The sequence below is a fragment of the Pleurodeles waltl genome, chromosome 1_2, assembly GCF_031143425.1.
Source record: "Pleurodeles waltl isolate 20211129_DDA chromosome 1_2, aPleWal1.hap1.20221129, whole genome shotgun sequence".
NCBI classification, from domain to species: domain Eukaryota; kingdom Metazoa; phylum Chordata; class Amphibia; order Caudata; family Salamandridae; genus Pleurodeles; species Pleurodeles waltl.
The window spans coordinates 1,331,179,354-1,331,201,464 of NC_090437.1; the positions used below are offsets into that span (position 1 = coordinate 1,331,179,354).

General features: G+C 49.0%; 1 protein-coding gene across 1 annotated transcript in view; it reads right to left on the minus strand.

The window, feature by feature from the left end:
- Positions 1–21,425, minus strand: part of TMEM8B (transmembrane protein 8B) — a 433,569-nt gene extending 412,144 nt beyond the window's left edge. Inside the window, exon 1 of the mRNA XM_069205659.1 lies at positions 21,276–21,425. Within this exon, the coding sequence (XP_069061760.1) occupies positions 21,276–21,354 (79 nt within the window). The 5' untranslated portion in view covers positions 21,355–21,425. The remainder of the gene's footprint in view (positions 1–21,275) is intronic.
- Between the last annotated feature and the right edge of the window lie 686 nt (positions 21,426–22,111).

The following is a 22,111-nucleotide window of genomic DNA, read 5'->3' on the forward strand; positions in this document are numbered from 1 at the left end:
ACTTCTAAACAAGCCCCCTCTTCTTCCATAGCTCCCTTTATATCTTACACAAACACACACTAACACACACTGCTGCAAGCCCTCTCCTCTATCCACACACGCACAGTTCTGAAGAAGCCCTGTCCTTTCATCTCTCCCTTTATATCACACACACACACGCACTCACATAATCACACACACTGCTGAACTAGCCCTCTCCTCTCTCCCTGTCCCCCACACACTCACACCCACACACTGCTGAGCAGCCCTCTCCTCTCACCCTCTCCCACTTACACTCACGCCCACCCACACACTGCTGAGCAGCCTTCTCTCCCTGTCCCACTCATTCACACACACACACTGCACAAAGCCCTCTCCTCTCTCCCTGTCCCACTCACACACAATCACACACACTGCTGCAAGCCATCTCCTCTCTCCCACACACCCCCAGTTTCCAACAAGCCCTCTGTCCTTTCATCTCTCCCTTTATATCACACACAAACACGCACTCACATAATCACACACACTGCTGAGCAGCCCTCCCCTCTCTCCCTCTCCTGCTTACACACACGCATACCCACACACTGCTCAGCAAGTCGTCTCCTCTCTCCACCACTCTTCCCTCTCCCTCTTTCACACATGCAAACACACATGCACACTTCTAAACAAGCCCCCTCTTCTTCCATAGCTCCCTTAATGTCACAAACACACACTGATGCAAGCCGTCTCCTCTCTCCCTGTCCCACTCACACACAATCACACACACTGCTGCAAGCCGTCTCCTCTCTCCCTGTCCAACTCACACACACTCACACCCTGCTGAGCAGCCTTCTCTCCCTCTCCCACTCACTCTCACACACACACAGACACACACACTGCACAAAGCCCTCTCCTCTCTCCCTGTCCAACTCACACACACACTCACACCCTGCTGAGCAGCCTTCTTTCCCTGTCCCACTCACACACACACACCCACACACTGCTGAGCAGCCCTCTCCTCTCCTCTCATCCTCTCCCACTTACACTCATGCCCACCCACACACTGCTGAGCAGCCTTCTCTCCCTGTCCCACTCACACACACTCACACCAACACATTGCTGAGCAGCCCTCTTCCTGTCCCACTCACACACTCACATGCACTGCTGCAAGCCATCTCCTCTCTCCCTGTCCCACTCACATACACTCACAGACACTGGTGAAAGCCCTCTCCTCTCTCCCACACCCCCCCAGTTCTCAACAAGCCCTCTGTCCTTTCATCTCTCCCGTTATATCACACACAAACACGCACTCACATAATCACACACACTGCTGAGCAGCCCTCCCCTCTCTCCCTCTCCTGCTTACACACACGCATACCCACACACTGCTCAGCAAGTCGTCTCGTCTCTCCACCACTCTTCCCTCTCCCTCCTTCACACATGCAAACACACATGCACACTTCTAAACAAGCCCCCTCTTCTTCCATAGCTCCCTTTATGTCACAAACACACACTGATGCAAGCCGTCTCCTCTCTCCCTGTCCCACTCACACACAATCACACACACTGCTGCAAGCCGTCTCCTCTCTCCCTGTCCAACTCACACACACTCACACCCTGCTGAGCAGCCTTCTCTCCCTCTCCCACTCACTCTCACACACACACAGACACACACACTGCACAAAGCCCTCTCCTCTCTCCCTGTCCAACTCACACACACACTCACACCCTGCTGAGCAGCCTTCTTTCCCTGTCCCACTCACACACACACACCCACACACTGCTGAGCAGCCCTCTCCTCTCCTCTCACCCTCTCCCACTTACACTCATGCCCACCCACACACTGCTGAGCAGCCTTCTCTCCCTGTCCCACTCACACACACTCACACCAACACATTGCTGAGCAGCCCTCTTCCTGTCCCACTCACACACTCACATGCACTGCTGCAAGCCATCTCCTCTCTCCCTGTCCCACTCACATACACTCACAGACACTGGTGAAAGCCCTCTCCTCTCTCCCACACCCCCCCAGTTCTCAACAAGCCCTCTGTCCTTTCATCTCTCCCGTTATATCACACACAAACACGCACTCACATAATCACACACACACCCACACACACTCACATAATCACACACACACCCACACGCACTCACATAATCACACACACACACACACGCACTCACATAATCACACCCACACACACCCACACACACCCACATAATCACACACACACACACGCACTCACATAATCACACACACACACACCCACACACACTCACAAAATCACACCCACACACGCACTCACATAATCACACCCACACCCACACACACTCACATAATCACACACACACACACACGCACTCACATAATCACACCCACACACACCCACACACACCCACATAATCACACACACACACACGCACTCACATAATCACACACACACACCCACACACACTCACATAATCACACACACACCCACACACACTCACATAATCACACACACACCCACACGCACTCACATAATCACACACGCACTCACATAATCACACCCACACACACCCACACACACCCACATAATCACACACACACACACGCACTCACATAATCACACACACACACACCCACACACACTCACAAAATCACACACGCACTCACATAATCACACCCACACCCACACACACTCACATAATCACACACACACACACGCACTCACATAATCACACCCACACACACCCACACACACCCACATAATCACACACACACACTCACATAATCACACACACACACCCACGCACTCACATAATCACCCACACACACTCACATAATCACACACACTCACTCACATAATCACCCACACTCACCCACACACACTTACATAATCACACACACACACACACATAATCACACACACTCACATAATCACACACATTGCTGAAGGCTCTCTCCTCTCTCACACACTGCTGAGCAGTTCCCTCTGTCTCTCTGTAATGAGTGCAAATAAATGAGAGCGTTCACACCACAACACAGACACTGATTGGTTCCCTGCGTGCCCAGGAGAGGGGCCTGCTTGCTCCAGATGACGCTTTAATTATTTATATATTGAGTGTTTTATAGAGCACGATCAGGACCCGCGTTCCACGGAGTTCTGAGCACAGCACACAGACAGAGAAGAAATAAACAAACTGACGTGGGCGAGCGAGCACTGCACGCTCAGACTGTCAGCTGTCAGGCGCCAGTGTTGTACCAGCTGCGCTGTTGTGAAGGGATCTGTCGATATACCACCCTATCCTGGCACAAGAGACAGTGCCAGGAGCCTGACTTTCTCCTCGGCGCCAGTGCTGTGCCAGGAGCGATGCTGTGGAGGGATCTGTCGATATACCACCCTATCCTGGCACAAGAGACAGTGCCAGGAGACTGACTCTCTCCTCGGCGCCAGTGCCGTGCCAGCCGCGCTTCTGTGAAGGGATCTGTCGATATACCACCCTATCCTGGCACAAGAGACAGTGCCAGGAGCCTGGCTCTCTCCTCGGCGCCAGTGCTGTGCCAGGAGCGCTGCTGTGAAGGGATCTGTCGATATAGCACCCTATCCTGGCAGAAGAGACAGTGCCAGGAGCCTGACTCTCTCCTCAGCGCCAGTGCCGTGCCAGCCGCGCTTCTGTGAAGGGATCTGTCGATATACCACCCTATCCTGGCACAAGAGGCTGTGCCAGGAGCCTGGCTCTCTCCTCGGCGCCAGTGCTGTGCCAGGAGCGCTGCTGTGAAGGGATCTGTCGATATACCACCTCATCGTGGCACAAGAGGCTGTGCCAGGAGCCTTGCTCTCTCCTCGGCGCCAGTGCCGTGCCAGCAGCGCTTCTGTGGAGGGATCTGTCGATATACCACCCTATCCTGGCACAAGAGGCTGTGCCAGGAGCCTGGCTCTCTCCTCGGCGCCAGTGCCGTGCCAGGAGCGCTGCTGTGAAGGGATCTGTCGATATACCACCCTATCCTGGCGCAAGAGGCTGTGCCAGGAGCCTGGCTCTCTCCTCGGCACTAGTGTTGTGCCAGCTGCGCTGTTGTGAAGGGATCTGTCGATATACCACCCTATCCTGGCACAGGAGGGAGAGCTAGGAGCCTGGCTCTATCCATCGTGCAAGTACGGTGCCAGCCGCGCTGTTCTGAAAAGGGCCTGCCACACACCACCCTATCCTGGCACGGCCCTGGCTCTCTCCTCGGTGCCAGTGCTGTGCCAGCTGCGCTGTTGTGAAGGGGACCTATCGACACACCACCCTCTCCAAGAGGCTGTGCCAGGAGCCTGGTTCTCTCCTCGGTGCCAGTCCTGTGCCCGCCGCCACACACTCTACCAAGACTGCGTGCACCCTGCATCCCAGTCCTGCAAAGCCAAGAAATCAGGCTATTGGCAAAGCGAGGCCCACCTCCCAGACTAAGTGCATCAACCCCATGATTAGAGAAAGGCATGCTAACATGGGCCGGCAGAAGCTACTGCTGACCTGGGCTCACGGACCAGTCCAAAGGAGAAGAGGAAGGAGGGGTGTGTGTATGCTCCAGCCCTGAGAGAAGAATTCCTGACTCCTAAAAACACAGTTCACGCCTCCAGACCACCATCAGTGAGCATGCGCATGGGCACGTGTGTAAAGCGCAACGCACATCATTTCCTACTGCAAGTACAGGGGGTGTTCTGGTACCAAAACAATGCACATTATGCATCCCTGCAAGCGCACGGGGGATTCTGGTACCAAAACAATACACATTATGCATCCCTGCAAGCGCACGGGGATTCTGGTACCAAAACAATGCACATTTTGCATCACTGCAAGAACAAGGGGGAGTCTGGTACCAAAATAAGGCACATTATGCATCATTGCAAGCGCACGGAGGACTCTGGTACCAAAACAAGGCACATTATGTATCACTGCAAGCACACGGGGGAGTCTGGTACCAAAACAATGCACATTATGCATCCCTGCAAGCGCACGGGGGATTCTGGTACCAAAACAATGCACATTATGCATCCCTGCAAGTGCACGGGGGATTCTGGTACCAAAACAATGCACATTTTGCATCCCTGCAAGAACAAGGGGAGTCTGGTACCAAAACAAGGCACATTATGTATCATTGCAAGCGCACAGGGGATTCTGGTACCAAAACAAGGCACATTATGTATCATTGCAAGCGCACAGGGGATTCTGGTACCAAAACAAGGCACATTATGTATCATTGCAAGCGCACAGGGGATTCTGGTACCAAAACAAGGCACATTATGCATCACTGCAACCGCACGGGGGATTCTGGTACAAAAGAACAATGCACATTATGCATCACTGCAACCACAGGGGGTGATCTGGTACCAAAACAATGCACATTATGCGTCACTACAAGCACACAGGGGATTCTGGTACCAAAACAATGCACATTATGCATGACTGCAAGAACACGGGGGACTCTGGTACCAAAAACAAGGCACATTATGCGTCACTGCAAGCGCACGGGGGATTCTGGTACCAAAACAAGGCACATTATTTATCACTGAAAGCACATGGGGTGTCTGGTACCAAAACAAGGCACATTAAGCATCACTGCAAGAGCACGGGGAGTCTGGTACCAAAACAAGGCACATTATGCATCACTGCAAGTGCACGGGGGATTCTGGTACAAAACAAGGCACATTATGCATCACTGCAACCGCACGGGGGATTCTGGTACCAAAACAAGGCACATTATGCATCACTGCAACCGCACGGGGGATTCTGGTACAAAAGAACAATGCACATTACTCATCACTGCAAGCACAGGGGGTGTTCTGGTACCAAACCAATGCACATTATGCATCACTGCAAGCACATGTGGGATTCTGGTACGAAAACAATACGCATTATGCATCACTGCAAGTGCACAGGTGATTCTGGTACCAAAACAATGCACATTACGTATCATTGCAAGCGCATGGGGGATTCTGGTATGAAAACAATGCCCCTTATGCATCAGTGCAAGCACATGTACATAAATCTAAAGCTGAAACAATGCTCATTATGGGTCACTGCAAGCTCATGGACGTAAATCTAAAGCAGAAGCAATGCACATTATGCATCGCTGCATGCACACAGGGATTCTGGTACCAAAACAATGCACATTATGCATCACTGTAAGCGCACGGGGGATTCTGGTACGAAAACAATACACATTATGCATCACTGCAAGCGCACAGGTGATTCTGGTACCAAAACAATGCACATTACGTATCATTGCAAGCGCATGGGGGATTCTGGTATGAAAACAATATGCATTATGCATCACTGCAAGCGCACAGGTGATTCTGGTACCAAAACAATGCACATTACGTATCATTGCAAGCGCATGGGGGATTCTGGTATGAAAACAATGCCCCTTATGCATCAGTGCAAGCACATGTACATAAATCTAAAGCAGAAGCAATGCACATCATGCATCACTGCAAGCACACAGGGATTCTGGTACCAAAACAAGGCACATTATGCATCACTGCAAGCACATGTACATAAATCTAAAGCAGAAAGAATGCTCATTATGCATCACTGCGAGTGCATGGTCATAAATCAAAAAGCAGAAACAATACACTTTGTATGTCACTGCAGATCTATCTACATATATCGAAAGTGGAAGCAATGCATATTATGCGTCACTGCAAACCCATGGACATAAAGCTAAAGCCTGGAGCAATGGGTATTAGGTATCACTGGATGCACACGAGGGTGGCTAAGCCAAAAAAATCCCAAACAATTTTCCACAGCCCGCACATGGACGTGAAGTAACTTGAAAATCAATGCATCTCCGGCACACTGGCATGCATCTTAAGCCAAAAGCAATGCACATAACTGCGAGTTCGAAGACGAAAACTATGCACAGTATACAACTTGAGAAAAGTATACACAGGATCAGACTGAGGCAGAAAATAGGACGGGGCACCAAAGTGAAATCCAACAGCTAACAGGGGCCCGCATTCCAAATCGCGGCAGTTTTGAACTTGTAAAGACATCCTGCATAGATGTTTTGTAAGGTATGGAGGACTTTATGCATTTGTGATCTTTGTGGTACCATCAGGGAAATCAACAGTAAAAACTGGCCCTCCGGACCAAAAAACAGACACAAAACTGGTCCACACACTGACTTGTCAGACCATGCCCTTGTGGCACTGCCAGATTGCCCTATAGACTAGGGGTGGGCAAAATATTCCATCCTGCTCATAGAATTGGCATTTGCCCACTCCACATTACTCTTTAATGCAGAGTTCTGACCGAATTCAGCCAATCGCCACATAGTAGACATTTTCTCCCACGAGGCTCCAGAATATGTTAGCGCAAGCAAGATTTGGCAACCCCTAGTGCAATTTTCTATCACAGGCATTTGACAGCGTTTGCGAGAGGTTGCAGTCGGAGGGCTGCAGTTCAAATAGATTTACTGCAGCTCGAGTAGATTTTCTACTCGAATGGCATCAAAATCAACTTGAATAGCTGTACGCTATTGTGCAACACTCGGTGCCATTCACGCTGATTTTCAGCGCTGCTCGCGCTACGGCACTGAATTGCAGCACAAGCTGCCTATTTTTGGCCAATTCCACGGAATCTCACAGAGGTTTTTTGTAACCTTGCTGTATTCCACAGAGTGAAACTCCACGAGTTCTGCCCACCCCTACTTTAGACCCGTGATTCAGACATTTCCAGAGTGCCCTATAGAGCAGACCGAGGGCACTGCCAGTTGTCTATAGGCCACACCGGCCCTGGCTACAAGACATCTAAATGCAAGGTCCTCAATGAAATAAGAATCAAGAAAAGGTAGGTCTATTGAAGCCAAGAAGCACCTCTGAATGCCATCAGTGGTGGTTTGCTGGGGCGCACACGAGTACGGCCCCAGTTACGAATTTGGAGGCGTTCTGCATACAGATTCCGGGTGTCCAGAATTAACAAAATAATTTCTCAAAGAATTCCTTCAATTAAGAATTGTATCTCTCAGAACCGGAAATAACTGCATGGACACTGAACTATCAGACATCATTCTGCATGGTATTCCCAACTACAAAGGGTATAATGCAGACATTTGGCACTTTCTGTTAGCAGCAGGTGGTTAATGTCTCCAGAACCTCTGTAGGGGAGGAAAGTAATGAATAGAGGCAGAGGGCAGGTAGGGCTGCCACCTAGCAAAAGGGGCATTACATGTTCTCCCGGTCTCTTGGATGATGTTAGGGTGGGGACCTGGAAGCAGGACTGGGCTGTAATGCAGTCTTTTCCCTGTGTGATTTTACCGGCCAGATGTTTCAGCCCATAATTCAGAGCAAGTGGTCCTTCACCAGGAGAAACTGGGTGCATGACCATCAGACTCCTTATAACTGTGCAGAGTGGATTCAACTCTGCACAATTCATAATTGGGGCCTACGTGTACTGGACCTAAAACATGTATTTCCTGGGCTGGAAGGGGTGCAGGTGAGCCTGCTCCTAAACTGGAAGTGGGGTGGTGTGCCAAAAGTTCTTTCAGACTGACACTGATGCTCTGCCCTGGTCAACCCCAGGGAAAAGAACTACCCTGCAGCAAGACCTCAGTAAATGTTACCACACGAATAACTACAGTGATAGGACAAAGCTGCATTAAAGTACAATTGGAAGAAACACATTCTCACACCAATAAATAAAGTAACCAGAAATCATAGGCTTCAGCAAGGACAGGATGCGATTCTAATGGAGGGCAAGAATTACAATAGCATAAAACTACAAGTTCCACAAAGCATTGCGAGGCCAGAGACTGTTCTGTTGGAGTGTCTCGTGTTATCTGCTCGGTACATGACTTATCAGTGACTGCTTATAGCATCCCTAGGCATACCCAGAGCAGTGCTCAGTATGTGTCACTCCTACATAGTGCTAAAACTGCAGCAATGCACTTGCTGCACCAGGGGGCTCACATGCACCCAGTACAATGCTCCTTATGCACCATTCCTTGTATAATGCTAAAACCACAGCCATGGACACGCTGCATGAGTGGGCTCACGCAGGTGTCTCTATACACCAGAACAATGCTCCTTATGCGTCACCCCCTACATAATGCTAAAACCGCAGCAATGCACACGCTGCATGAGTGGGCTCACACAGGTGTCTCTATGCACCCAGAACAATGCTCCTTATGCGTCACTCCATGCATAAAGCTAAAACCGCAGCAATGCACATGCTGCATGAGTGGGCTCACGCAGGTGTCTCTATACACCCAGAACAATGCTCCTTATGCACCATTCCTTGTATAATGCTAGAACCACAGCCATGGACATGCTGCATGAGTGGGCTCACACAGGTGTCTCTATACACCAGAACAATGCTCCTTATGCGTCCCCTCCTACATAATGCTAAAACCGCAGCAATGCACACGCTGCATGAGTGGGCTCACACAGGTGTCTCTATGCACCCAGAACAATGCTCCTTATGCGTCACTCCCTGCATAATGCTAAAACCGCAGCAATGCACACGCTGTATGAGTGGGCTCACACAGGTGTCTCTATACACCAGAACAATGCTCCTTATGCGTCCCCTCCTACATAATGCTAAAACCGCAGCAATGCACACGCTGCATGAGTGGGCTCACGCAGGTGTCTCTATACACCCAGAACAATGCTCCTTATGCACCATTCCTTGTATAATGCTAAAACCGCAGCAATGCACACGCTGTACCGGGGGGCTCACATGCACCCTGTACAATGCTCCTTATGCACCATTCCTTGTATAATGCTAAAACCGCAGCAATGCACATGCTGCATGAGTGGGCTCACACAGGTGTCTCTATACACCCGGAACAATGCTCCTTATGCGTCACTCCCTGCATAAAGCTAAAACCGCAGCAATGCACACGCTGCATGAGTGGGCTCACGCAGGTGTCTCTATACACCCAGAACAATGCTCCTTATGCACCATTCCTTGTATAATGCTAAAACCGCAGCAATGCACACGCTGCATGATTGGGCTCACACAGGTGTCGCTATACACCCTGAACAACGCTCCTTAAGCGTCAGTCCCTGCATAATGCTAAAACCACAGCAATGTACATGCTGCATGCGTGGGCTCACATAGGTGTCTCTATACACCAGAACAATGCTCCTTTTGCACCATTCCCTGCATGATGCTAAAACCGCAGCAATGCACACGCTGCATGAGTGGGCTCACGCAGGTGTCGCTATACACCCTGAACAACGCTCCTTTTGCACCATTCCCTGCATGATGCTAAAACCGCAGCAATGCACACGCTGCATGAGTGGGCTCACGCAGGTGTCGCTATACACCCTGAACAATGCTCCTTTTGCACCATTCCCTGCATGATGCTAAAACCGCAGCAATGCACACGCTGCATGAGTGGGCTCACGCAGGTGTCGCTATACACCCTGAACAACGCTCCTTAAGCGTCAGTCCCTGCATAATGCTAAAACCACAGCAATGTACATGCTGCATGCGTGGGCTCACATAGGTGTCTCTATACACCCAGAACAATGCAACTTATGTGTCACTCCCGGCATAATGCTAAAACAACAGCTATGCACATGCTGGACTAAGGGGTGCACATAGGCATTACAAAACACCCAGAACAATGCTCCTTATGCATCACTCCATGCATACTGCTAAAACCACAGCAATGCACATGCTGCACAAAGAGACTCACGTAGGCATTTCTATACACCCAGAAAAATGCTCCTTATGCACCACCCCCTGCATATTGCTAAAACCACAGTAAAGCATATGTTGCACTCGGAGGTTCACATAGACGTCTCTATACACCCAGAATAATGCTCCTTATGTGTCACTCCTTGCATAATACTAAAACCATAGTAATGCACACGCTGCATGAGTGGGCTCACATAGGTGTCTCTATGCACCCGAGCAATGCTCTTTATGCATCACTCCATGCTTAATGCTAAAACCACAGTGATGCACATGCTGCATAAGAAGGCTCACATAGGTTTCTCTATAAACCCAGAACAGTGTTACTTATGCATCAGTCTCTGCATAGTGTTAAAAATGCAGCAATGCACATGCTGGACTAGGGGGCTCGCATAGGCCCGTCTATATAACGAGAACAATGCTCCTTATGTGTCCCTCCTTCCATAAAGCTAAAACCACAGCAATGCACATGCCGCATAAGAATGCTCTCATAGGTGTCTCTATACACCCAGAACAATGCTCCATATGCATCAGTCCCTGCATAATGCCAAAACCACAGCAACACACGTTATCTCTCATCTTCGTGTACATTGGTGGGATAATATTCTAACACCAACATTGCCCTGCCCTAGAGTAGAGTCTAGCTAAAAAAACAATGTACATTAGTCATCACTGCCCTGCCCTAGGGTAGAGTCTCACTTCAAAACAAAGCACATTATTCATCACTGTCCTTCCCTAGGGTAGAGTCTCACTTCAAAACAATGCAAATTATGCATCACTGTCCTTCCCTAGGGTAGAGTCTCACTGCAAAACAATGCACACTATTCATCACTGTCCTGCCCTAGGGCAGAGTCTCACTACAAAACAAAGCACATTATTCATCACTGCGCTGTCCTAGGGTAGAGTCTCACTACAAAACAAAGCACATTATTCATCACTGCCCTGCCCTAGGGTAGAGTCTCACTACAAAACAATGCACATTATTCATCACTGCCCTGCCCTAGGGTAGAGTCTCACTACAAAACAATGCAAATTATTCATCACTGTCCTGCCCTAGGGTAGAGTCTCACTACAAAACAAAGCACATTATTCATCAATGTCCTGCCCTAGGGTAGAGTCTCGCTACAAAACAAAGCACATTATTCATCACTGCCCTGTCCTAGGGTAGAGTCTTACTACAAAACAAAGCACATTATTAATCACTGTCCTGCCCTATGGCAGAGTCTGACTACAAAACAATGCACATTATTCATCACTGCCCTGTCCTAGGGTAGAGTCTTACTACAAAAAAATATACATTTTTCACTACTGCCCTGTCCTAGGATAGAGTCTTACTAGAAAACAATATAGATTATTCATCACTGCCCTGTCCTAGGGTAGAGTCTTACTACAAAACCATGCCCATTATTCATGACTGCCCTGCCCTAGGGTAGAGTCTCACTACAAAACAAAGCACATTATTCATCACTGCCCTGCCCTATGGTAGAGTCTTTCTACAAAACAATACACATTATTAATCACTGCCTGTCCTAGGGTAGAGTCATGCTACAAAACAATGCATGATATTCATAACTGCCCCTTCCTAGGGTAGAGTCTCAGGACAAAACAATGCATATTATTCATCACTGCCCTGCCCTAGGGTAGAGTCTCACTACAAAACAATGCACATTATTCATCACTGTCCTTCCCTAGGGTAGAGTCTTACTACAAAACAATATACATTATTCACTACTGCCCTGTCCTAGGGTAGAATCCCACTACAAAACAATGCACATTATTCATCACTGCCTGCCTTAGGGTAGAGTCTTACTACAAAACAATATACATTATTCATTACGGCCCTGTCATAGGGTAGAATCCCACTACAAAACAATGCACATTATTCATCACTGTCTGCCTTAGGATAGAGTCTTACTACAAAACAATATACATTATTCACTGCTGCCCTGTCATATGGTAGAATCTTACTACAAAACAATGCAGATTATCCATCACTGCCCTGTCCTAGGGTAGAGTCCCACTACAAAACAATGCACATTATTCATCACTGTCCTTCCCTAGGGTAGAGTCTTACTACAAAACAATATACATTATTCACTACTGCCCTGTCCTAGGGTAGAATCCCACTACAAAACAATGCACATTATTCATTACTGCCTGCCTTAGGGTAGAGTCTTACTACAAAACAATATACATTATTCATTACGGCCCTGTCATAGGGTAGAATCCCACTACAAAACAATGCACATTATTCATCACTGCCTGCCTTAGGGTAGAGTCTTACTACAAAACAATATACATTATTCACTACTGCCCTGTCATATGGTAGAATCTTACTACAAAACAGTGCAGATTATCCATCACTGCCCTGTCCTAGGGTAGAGTCTTACAAGAAAACAATATAGATTATTCATCACTGAGCTGTCCTAGGGTAGAGTCTCACTACAAAACAATGCAAATTATGCATCACTGTCCTTCTCTAGGGTAGAGTCCCACTACAAAACAAAGCACATTATTCATCACTGACCTGTCCTAGGGTAGAGTCTTACTACAAAACAAAGCACATTATTAATCACTGTCCTGCCCTATGGCAGAGTGTGACTACAAAACAATGCACATTATTCATCACTGCCCTGTCCTAGGGTAGAGTCTTACTACAAAAAAATATACATTTTTCACTACTGCCCTGTCCTAGGATAGAGTCTTACTAGAAAACAATATAGATTATTCATCACTGCCCTGTCCTAGGGTAGAGTCTTACTACAAAACCATGCCCATTATTCATGACTGCCCTGCCCTAGGGTAGAGTCTCACTACAAAACAAAGCACATTATTCATCACTGCCCTGCCCTATGGTAGAGTCTTTCTACAAAACAATACACATTATTAATCACTGCCTGTCCTAGGGTAGAGTCATGCTACAAAACAATGCATGATATTCATAACTGCCCCTTCCTAGGGTAGAGTCTCAGGACAAAACAATGCATATTATTCATCACTGCCCTGCCCTAGGGTAGAGTCTCACTACAAAACAATGCACATTATTCATCACTGTCCTTCCCTAGGGTAGAGTCTTACTACAAAACAATATACATTATTCACTACTGCCCTGTCCTAGGGTAGAATCCCACTACAAAACAATGCACATTATTCATCACTGCCTGCCTTAGGGTAGAGTCTTACTACAAAACAATATACATTATTCATTACGGCCCTGTCATAGGGTAGAATCCCACTACAAAACAATGCACATTATTCATCACTGCCTGCCTTAGGGTAGAGTCTTACTACAAAACAATATACATTATTCACTACTGCCCTGTCATATGGTAGAATCTTACTACAAAACAGTGCAGATTATCCATCACTGCCCTGTCCTAGGGTAGAGTCTTACAAGAAAACAATATAGATTATTCATCACTGAGCTGTCCTAGGGTAGAGTCTCACTACAAAACAATGCAAATTATGCATCACTGTCCTTCTCTAGGGTAGAGTCCCACTACAAAACAAAGCACATTATTCATCACTGACCTGTCCTAGGGTAGAGTCTTACTACAAAACAAAGCACATTATTAATCACTGTCCTGCCCTATGGCAGAGTGTGACTACAAAACAATGCACATTATTCATCACTGCCCTGTCCTAGGGTAGAGTCTTACTACAAAAAAATATACATTTTTCACTACTGCCCTGTCCTAGGATAGAGTCTTACTAGAAAACAATATAGATTATTCATCACTGCCCTGTCCTAGGGTAGAGTCTTACTACAAAACCATGCCCATTATTCATGACTGCCCTAGGGTAGAGTCTCACTACAAAACAAAGCACATTATTCATCACTGCCCTGCCCTATGGTAGAGTCTTTCTACAAAACAATACACATTATTAATCACTGCCTGTCCTAGGGTAGAGTCATGCTACAAAACAATGCATGATATTCATAACTACCCCTTCCTAGGGTAGAGTCTCAGGACAAAACAATGCATATTATTCATCACTGCCCTGCCCTAGGTTAGAGTCTCACTACAAAACAATGCACATTATTCATCACTGTCCTTCCCTAGGGTAGAGTCTTACTACAAAACAATATACATTATTCACTACTGCCCTGTCCTAGGGTAGAATCCCACTACAAAACAATGCACATTATTCATCACTGCCTGCCTTAGGGTAGAGTCTTACTACAAAATAATATACATTATTCATTACGGCCCTGTCATAGGGTAGAATCCCACTACAAAACAATGCACATTATTCATCACTGTCTGCCTTAGGGTAGAGTCTTACTACAAAACAATATACATTATTCACTACTGCCCTGTCATATGGTAGAATCTTACTACAAAACAATGCAGATTATCCATCACTGCCCTGTCCTAGGGTAGAGTCCCACTACAAAACAATGCACATTATTCATCACTGTCCTTCCCTAGGGTAGAGTCTTACTACAAAACAATATACATTATTCACTACTGCCCTGTCCTAGGGTAGAATCCCACTACAAAACAATGCACATTATTCATCACTGCCTGCCTTAGGGTAGAGTCTTACTACAAAATAATATACATTATTCATTACGGCCCTGTCATAGGGTAGAATCCCACTACAAAACAATGCACATTATTCATCACTGTCTGCCTTAGGGTAGAGTCTTACTACAAAACAATATACATTATTCACTACTGCCCTGTCATATGGTAGAATCTTACTACAAAACAATGCAGATTATCCATCACTGCCCTGTCCTAGGGTAGAGTCCCACTACAAAACAATGCACATTATTCATCACTGTCCTTCCCTAGGGTAGAGTCTTACTACAAAACAATATACATTATTCACTACTGCCCTGTCCTAGGGTAGAATCCCACTACAAAACAATGCACATTATTCATCACTGCCTGCCTTAGGGTAGAGTCTTACTACAAAACAATATACATTATTCATTACGGCCCTGTCATAGGGTAGAATCCCACTACAAAACAATGCACATTATTCATCACTGCCTGCCTTAGGGTAGAGTCTTACTACAAAACAATATACATTATTCACTACTGCCCTGTCATATGGTAGAATCTTACTACAAAACAGTGCAGATTATCCATCACTGCCCTGTCCTAGGGTAGAGTCTTACTAGAAAACAATATAGATTATTCATCACTGAGCTGTCCTAGGGTAGAGTCTCACTACAAAACAATGCAAATTATGCATCACTGTCCTTCTCTAGGGTAGAGTCCCACTACAAAACAAAGCACATTATTCATCACTGACGTTCCCTAGGGTAGAGTCTTACTACAAAACAATGCAAATTATGCATCACTGTCCTTCTCTAGGGTAGAGTCTCACTAGAAAACAATGCACATTATTCATCACTGTCCTGCCCTAAGGCAGAGTCTTACTACAAAACAATATACATTATTCACTACTGCCCTGTCCTAGGGTAGAGTCTTCCTACAAAACAAAGCACATTATTCATCACTGTCCTGCCCTAGGGTAGAGTCTTACTACAAAACAATATACATTATTCACTACTGCCCTGTCATAGGGTAGAGTCTTACTACAAAACAATGCAGATTATCCATCACTGCCCTGTCCTAGGGTAGAGTCTACTAGAAAATAATATAGATTATTCATCACTGAGCTGTCCTAGGGGAGAGTGTTACTGTAAAACAATACACATTATTAATCACTGCCTGTCCTAGTGTAGAGTCTTCCTACAAAACAAAGCACATTATTAATCACTGTCCTGCCCTAAGGTAGAGTCTCACTACAAAACAATATACATTATGCACTACTGCCCTGTCATAGGGTAGAGTCTTACTACAAAACAAAGCATATTATTCATCACTGCCCTGCCCTAGGGTAGAGTCTTACTACAAAACAATATACATTATTCACTACTGCCCTGTCATAGGGTAGAGTCTTACTACAAAACAATGCACATTATTCATCACTGTCCTGCCCCAAGGTAGAGTCTCACTACAAAACAGTGCAGATTATCCATCACTGCCCTGTCCTGGGATAGAGTCTTACTACAAAACAATACACATTATCTATCACTGCCCTGTCCTCGGGTAGAGTCTACTAGAAAATAATATAGATTATTCATCACTGAGCTGTCCTAGGGGAGAGTGTTACTGCAAAACAATACACATCATTACTCACTGCCTGTCCTAGGGTAGAGTCTTCCTACAAAACAAATCATTTAATTCATCACTGTCCTGCCACAAGGTAGAGTCTCACTACAAAACAAAGCATTTAATTCATCACTGTCCTGCCCTAGGGTAGAGTCTTACTACAAAACAAAGCACATTATTCACTACTGCCCTGTCATAGGGCAGAGTCTTACTACAAAACAATGCTCATTATTCATCACTGCCCTGCCCAAGGGTAGAGCCTTACTACAAAACAGTGCAGATTATCCATCACTGCCCTGTCCTAGGATAGAGTCTGACTACAAAACAATACACATTATTCATCAATGCCTGCCCTAGGGTAGAGTCTTACTGCAAAAATGCACATTATTCAGCACTGTCCTGTCCTGGGGTAGAGTCTTACTACAAAATAATACACATTCTTCATGACTGCTCTGCCCTAGGGTAGAGTCTTACTACAAAACAATACACATGTCATCACTGCCCTAGGATAGGTGCTCGCTACAAAAGAGAGCTCATTATTCAACACTGCTGTGTCCTATGGTAGGGGCTCATTACAAAACAACGCACACTGTGCATCCCTGCCCTGCTCTGGGGCATGGTGGTACCTCAAAGCAGCGCACACTGTGCATCCCTGCCCTGCTCTGGGGCATGGTGGTACCTTAAAACAACGCACACTGTGCATCCCTGCCCTGCTCTGGGGCATGGTCGTACCTCAAAACACCGCACACTGTGCATCCCTGCCCTGCTCTGAGGCATGGTCGTACCTCAAAGCAGCGCACACTGTGCATCCCTGCCCTGCTCTGGGGCATGGTCGTACCTCAAAGCAGCGCACACTGTGCATCCCTGCCCTGCTCTGGGGCATGGCCGTACCTCAAAACAACGCACACTGTGCATCCCTGCCCTGCTCTGGGGCATGGTCGTACCTCAAAGCAGCGCACACTGTGCATCCCTGCCCTGCTCTGGGGCATGGTCGTACCTCAAAGCAGCGCACAGGGTTTGTTCCTGTGTGTTTGAGGGAGGTACACAACATGCTAATCTGCTGGGAGTGCACGGCATCCCATTGGTGTGGAAGGGTGCACCGCATGCTAATATCCTGGAAGTGTGCAGTACAGCGCATGCCCTGGCGCAGTGCACTGCATTCCATGCCTTGGCAGCGTGCACTATACCTCACTGCCATCCCTGTGCGCACTGTAACCAAATGCCACGGCAATAAGGATGATATCACATGCTCTGTCAGAGCACACTGCATTCTTATGCCCTGGCCATGTGCACCAGACCCCTCTGACCCGGTTGTGTGCACTATATCCTATTGTCCTGGCTGTGTGCGCTATATTCTATTGCACTGGTCGTGTGCACTATAACCTAGTGCCCTTGCCATCTGTACTATAGCCTACTGCTCTGGCCGTGTGCACTATATGCGGATGTTCTGGTCGCGTGACCCACGTTCCTGTGCGCTCGCTGCCCCCCACCCTCGCGATCCCCCTACACAAGGAAGGAGTGGGCGTCTGATAGCACACATGGCGTCTGCGGAGCACAGCGCCTCAACCCAGCTCTTTGTTTATCACAGTTAGAGGTAGCCGTCCTTCTCTGGGCCGCGCCGCCCGGGTGGTTGTCATCGAGTGATATTTAAATGACTTTCTACCACAACATCACTGTCGACCCCCCGCCATCCCCCGTAGTGGGAGGTTGGTCTGCGCCCTTCACCTCGGGCCGGTGGCTGAAGGTGGAAGGGCACACTCGCCTCCCTCTCATGCCGGGCTGTGCCGCTGCGAGCCGGGAATGGGGCAGGTGCCTCACAGCACTCTCTTCACTACTATAGAGAGCGCTATGTTCACTACATGGACAATGGTATGTTCACTACATGGTCAACGGTGTGTTCACTACCACTGACAGCGCCGGCTTTACTACCACTGACAGCGCTTTGTTCACTGCATGGACAACGGGTTGTTCATCCCTAAGAACAACGTTCCCCCTCATGGACAGCGCTATCTTCGCTGCCATAGATAGCGCTATGTTCTCTACCTTGAGCAGCGCTATGTTTAGTGCCATAGACAGCGCTATGTTCACAACCATAGACAAAGGTATCTTCACTACTATGGACGGCGCTTTGATTACCAGCACGGGCAGTGCTCTATTTCATCAACATGGACAACGCTTCAGGTAAAACCCTGGACAAGGCACAAGCGGGACCACCACGGACAGCGCTCTGTCCAGCACTACTGACAACGCTCCCTCACTACCATGTACAGCGCTATATTCACTGGCATGGGCAGGGGTGCCGTGGTCAGAGCTCTGTCCAGCAACAGAGACAACGCTCTCCTCTACACCACGGACAGCGCTCTCCTCAGCACCACGGACAGCGCACTCCCTAGCTCCAGGTACAGAGCTTCATTCACTGGCATGGACAGGGGTATCATGGACCGAGCTCTGTTCAGCACCAGAGACAACGCTCTCCTCAACACCAGGGGCAGAGCTCTCTCCGGCACCAGGGACAGCGCATTTCCTAGCACCACGGACAGAGCTCTCCTCAGCACCAAAGACGGCACTGACTTCAGCAGCACGGACAGAGCTCTACTCAGCAGCACGGACAGAGCTCTCATCAGCACCACGGATATAGCTTTGTTCAGCACCACGGACAGCGCTCTGTTCAGCACCAGGTACAGAGCTTCATTCACTGGCATGGGCAGGGGTATCATGGACCGAGCTCTGTTCAGCACCAGAGACAACGCTCTCCTCAACACCACGGGCAGAGCTCTCTCCGGCACCAGGGACAGCGCATTTCCTAGCACCACGGACAGAGCTCTCCTCAGCACCATGGACAGAGCTCTGTTCAGCACCAAAGACGGCACTGACTTCAGCAGCACGGACAGAGCTCTACTCAGCAGCACGGACAGAGCTCTCCTCAGCACCAAAGACGGCACTGACTTCAGCAGCACGGACAGAGCTCTACTCAGCAGCACGGACAGAGCTCTCATCAGCACCACGGATATAGCTCTGTTCAGCACCAGGTACAGAGCTTCATTCACTGGCATGGACAGGGGTATCATGGACAGAGCTCTGTTCAGCACCAGAGACAACGCTCTCCTCAACACCACGGGCAGAGCTCTCTCCGGCACCACGGACAGAGCTCTCCTCAGCACCATGGACAGAGCTATCCTCAGCACCATGGACAGAGCTCTGTTCAGCACCAAAGACAGCATTCTCCACAGCGCCAGGGACAGCACTGACTTCAGCAGCACGGACAGAGCTCTCCTCAGCACCACGGATATAGCTCTGTTCAGCACCACGGACAGCACTTTCCACAGCACCAGGGACAGAGCTCTCCTCCACACCAGGGGCAGCACTGGCTCCAGCACCACGGACAGCGCTCTCCTCAACACCATGGACAGAGCTCTTTCTAGCACCTCTGACAACGCTCCCTTCACTACCATGTACAGCGCTACATTCACTGGCATGGGCAGGGGTACCATGGACAGAGCTCTGTTGAGCACCAGAGACAACGCTCTCCTCAACACCACGGGCAGAGCTCTCTCCGGCACCACGGACAGAGCTCTCCTCAGCACCATGGACAGAGCTCTCCTCAGCACCATGGACAGAGCTCTGTTCAGCACCAAAGACAGCATTCTCCACAGCGCCAGGGACAGCACTGACTTCAGCAGCACGGACAGAGCTCTCCTCAGCACCACGGATATAGCTTTGTTCAGCACCACGGACAGCGCTCTGTTCAGCACCAGGGACAGAGCTTCATTCACTGGCATGGACAGGGGTATCATGGACAGAGCTCTGTTCAGCACCAGAGACAGCGCTCTCCTCAGCACCATGGACAGAGCGCTGCCCTGCACCAGAGGCAGCACTGGCTTCAGCACCTCGGACAGAGCTCTCCTCAGCACCACGGATAAAGCTCTGTTCAGCACAACGGACAGCACTTTCCACAGCACCAGGGACAGAGCTCTCCTCCACACCAGGGGCAGAGCTATTTCTAGCACCTCTGACAACGCTCCCTTCACTACCATGTACAGCGCTACATTCACTGGCATGGGCAGGGGTACCATGGACAGAGCTCTGTTCAGCACCAGAGACAGCGCTCTCCTCAGCACCACGGACAGAGCCCTCCCCAGCACCACATACAGCGCTCTCTTCAGCACCAGGGATATAGCTCTCCTCAGCAGCACGGACAGAGCTCTCCTCAGCAGCACTAACAGAGCTCTCCTCAGCACCAGGGATACAGCTCTGTTCAGCACCAGGGACAGAGCTCTCCTCAGCAGCACGGACAGAGCTCTCCTCAGCACCAGGGATACAGCTCTTTTCAGCACCAGGGACAGAGCTCTCCTCAGCAGCACGGACAGAGCTCTCCTCAGGACCACGGACAGCGCTCTCACTACCAAGCGGTCTCCCACCTCAGCCCAAATCCCCACCCCAGCCCCACATCCCCACCCCTAGTCTCCTGGACACAAGAGCGCCCTCCTCCCCCACACTCCCCGGCCCCCGTCGGTCACTCACCCGCCATGCAGAGGCCTCCCAGCAGCAGCAGCAGCCGCCCTAGGCGCTGTGCGCACCCCCGCTGCCCCGGGCCCCACATCCTGCCCCTCAGCCGGCCGCAGCTCTGGCTCACTTGGGCTTCCGCATCCTGGGATACAGGAGCCGCAGCAGCATCCCGGCGTGACGTCACTGCCTCCCACCCATCCACCCCGCCAGGCACCCAGCCCCCCAACACACAGCCTGGCGGCCCATTGGCTGCGAGGGGCCGGCTGCCTGAGCCAGGAGCCAGCCCCTGCACCCCGCCTCTGCCTGGAGGCAGGCACCGCGCTCCCTCCTCCTCCATGCTCGAGTGGTGTCCAGGAACAACACACGGCGGGGTGGGGGGTTTCGGTCAGTACCGGGTCACTGGAGCATGGCCCGCTCGATCCTTGGCGTGTGCAGCATCTGTCACACAGAGCCAAGAGACATCCACAGGCAGTTTAAGCATCTGTCACACAGACTCACGAGACATCCATAGAGAAATCTGGCATCGGTCAGACACTCAGCAGACATCCATAGAGAGCTCAGGCATCTGTCACACAGACTCAAGAGACACCCCCAGACATCCAAGCACCTGTCAGACAATCACCAGACATCCACAGACAGCTCAAGCATCTGCCACACAGACTCATGAGACATACATAGACAGCTCAATCATCTGTCACAGAGTCAATCGACATCCATACACAGCTCAAGCATCTGTCACACACTTACATACATCCTTAGAGAGGCCAAACATCTGTCAGTCAGCAGACAGCCACAGAGAGTTCAAGAATCTGTCAGTTACTCAACAGACATCTCAATTTGTAACATATCCA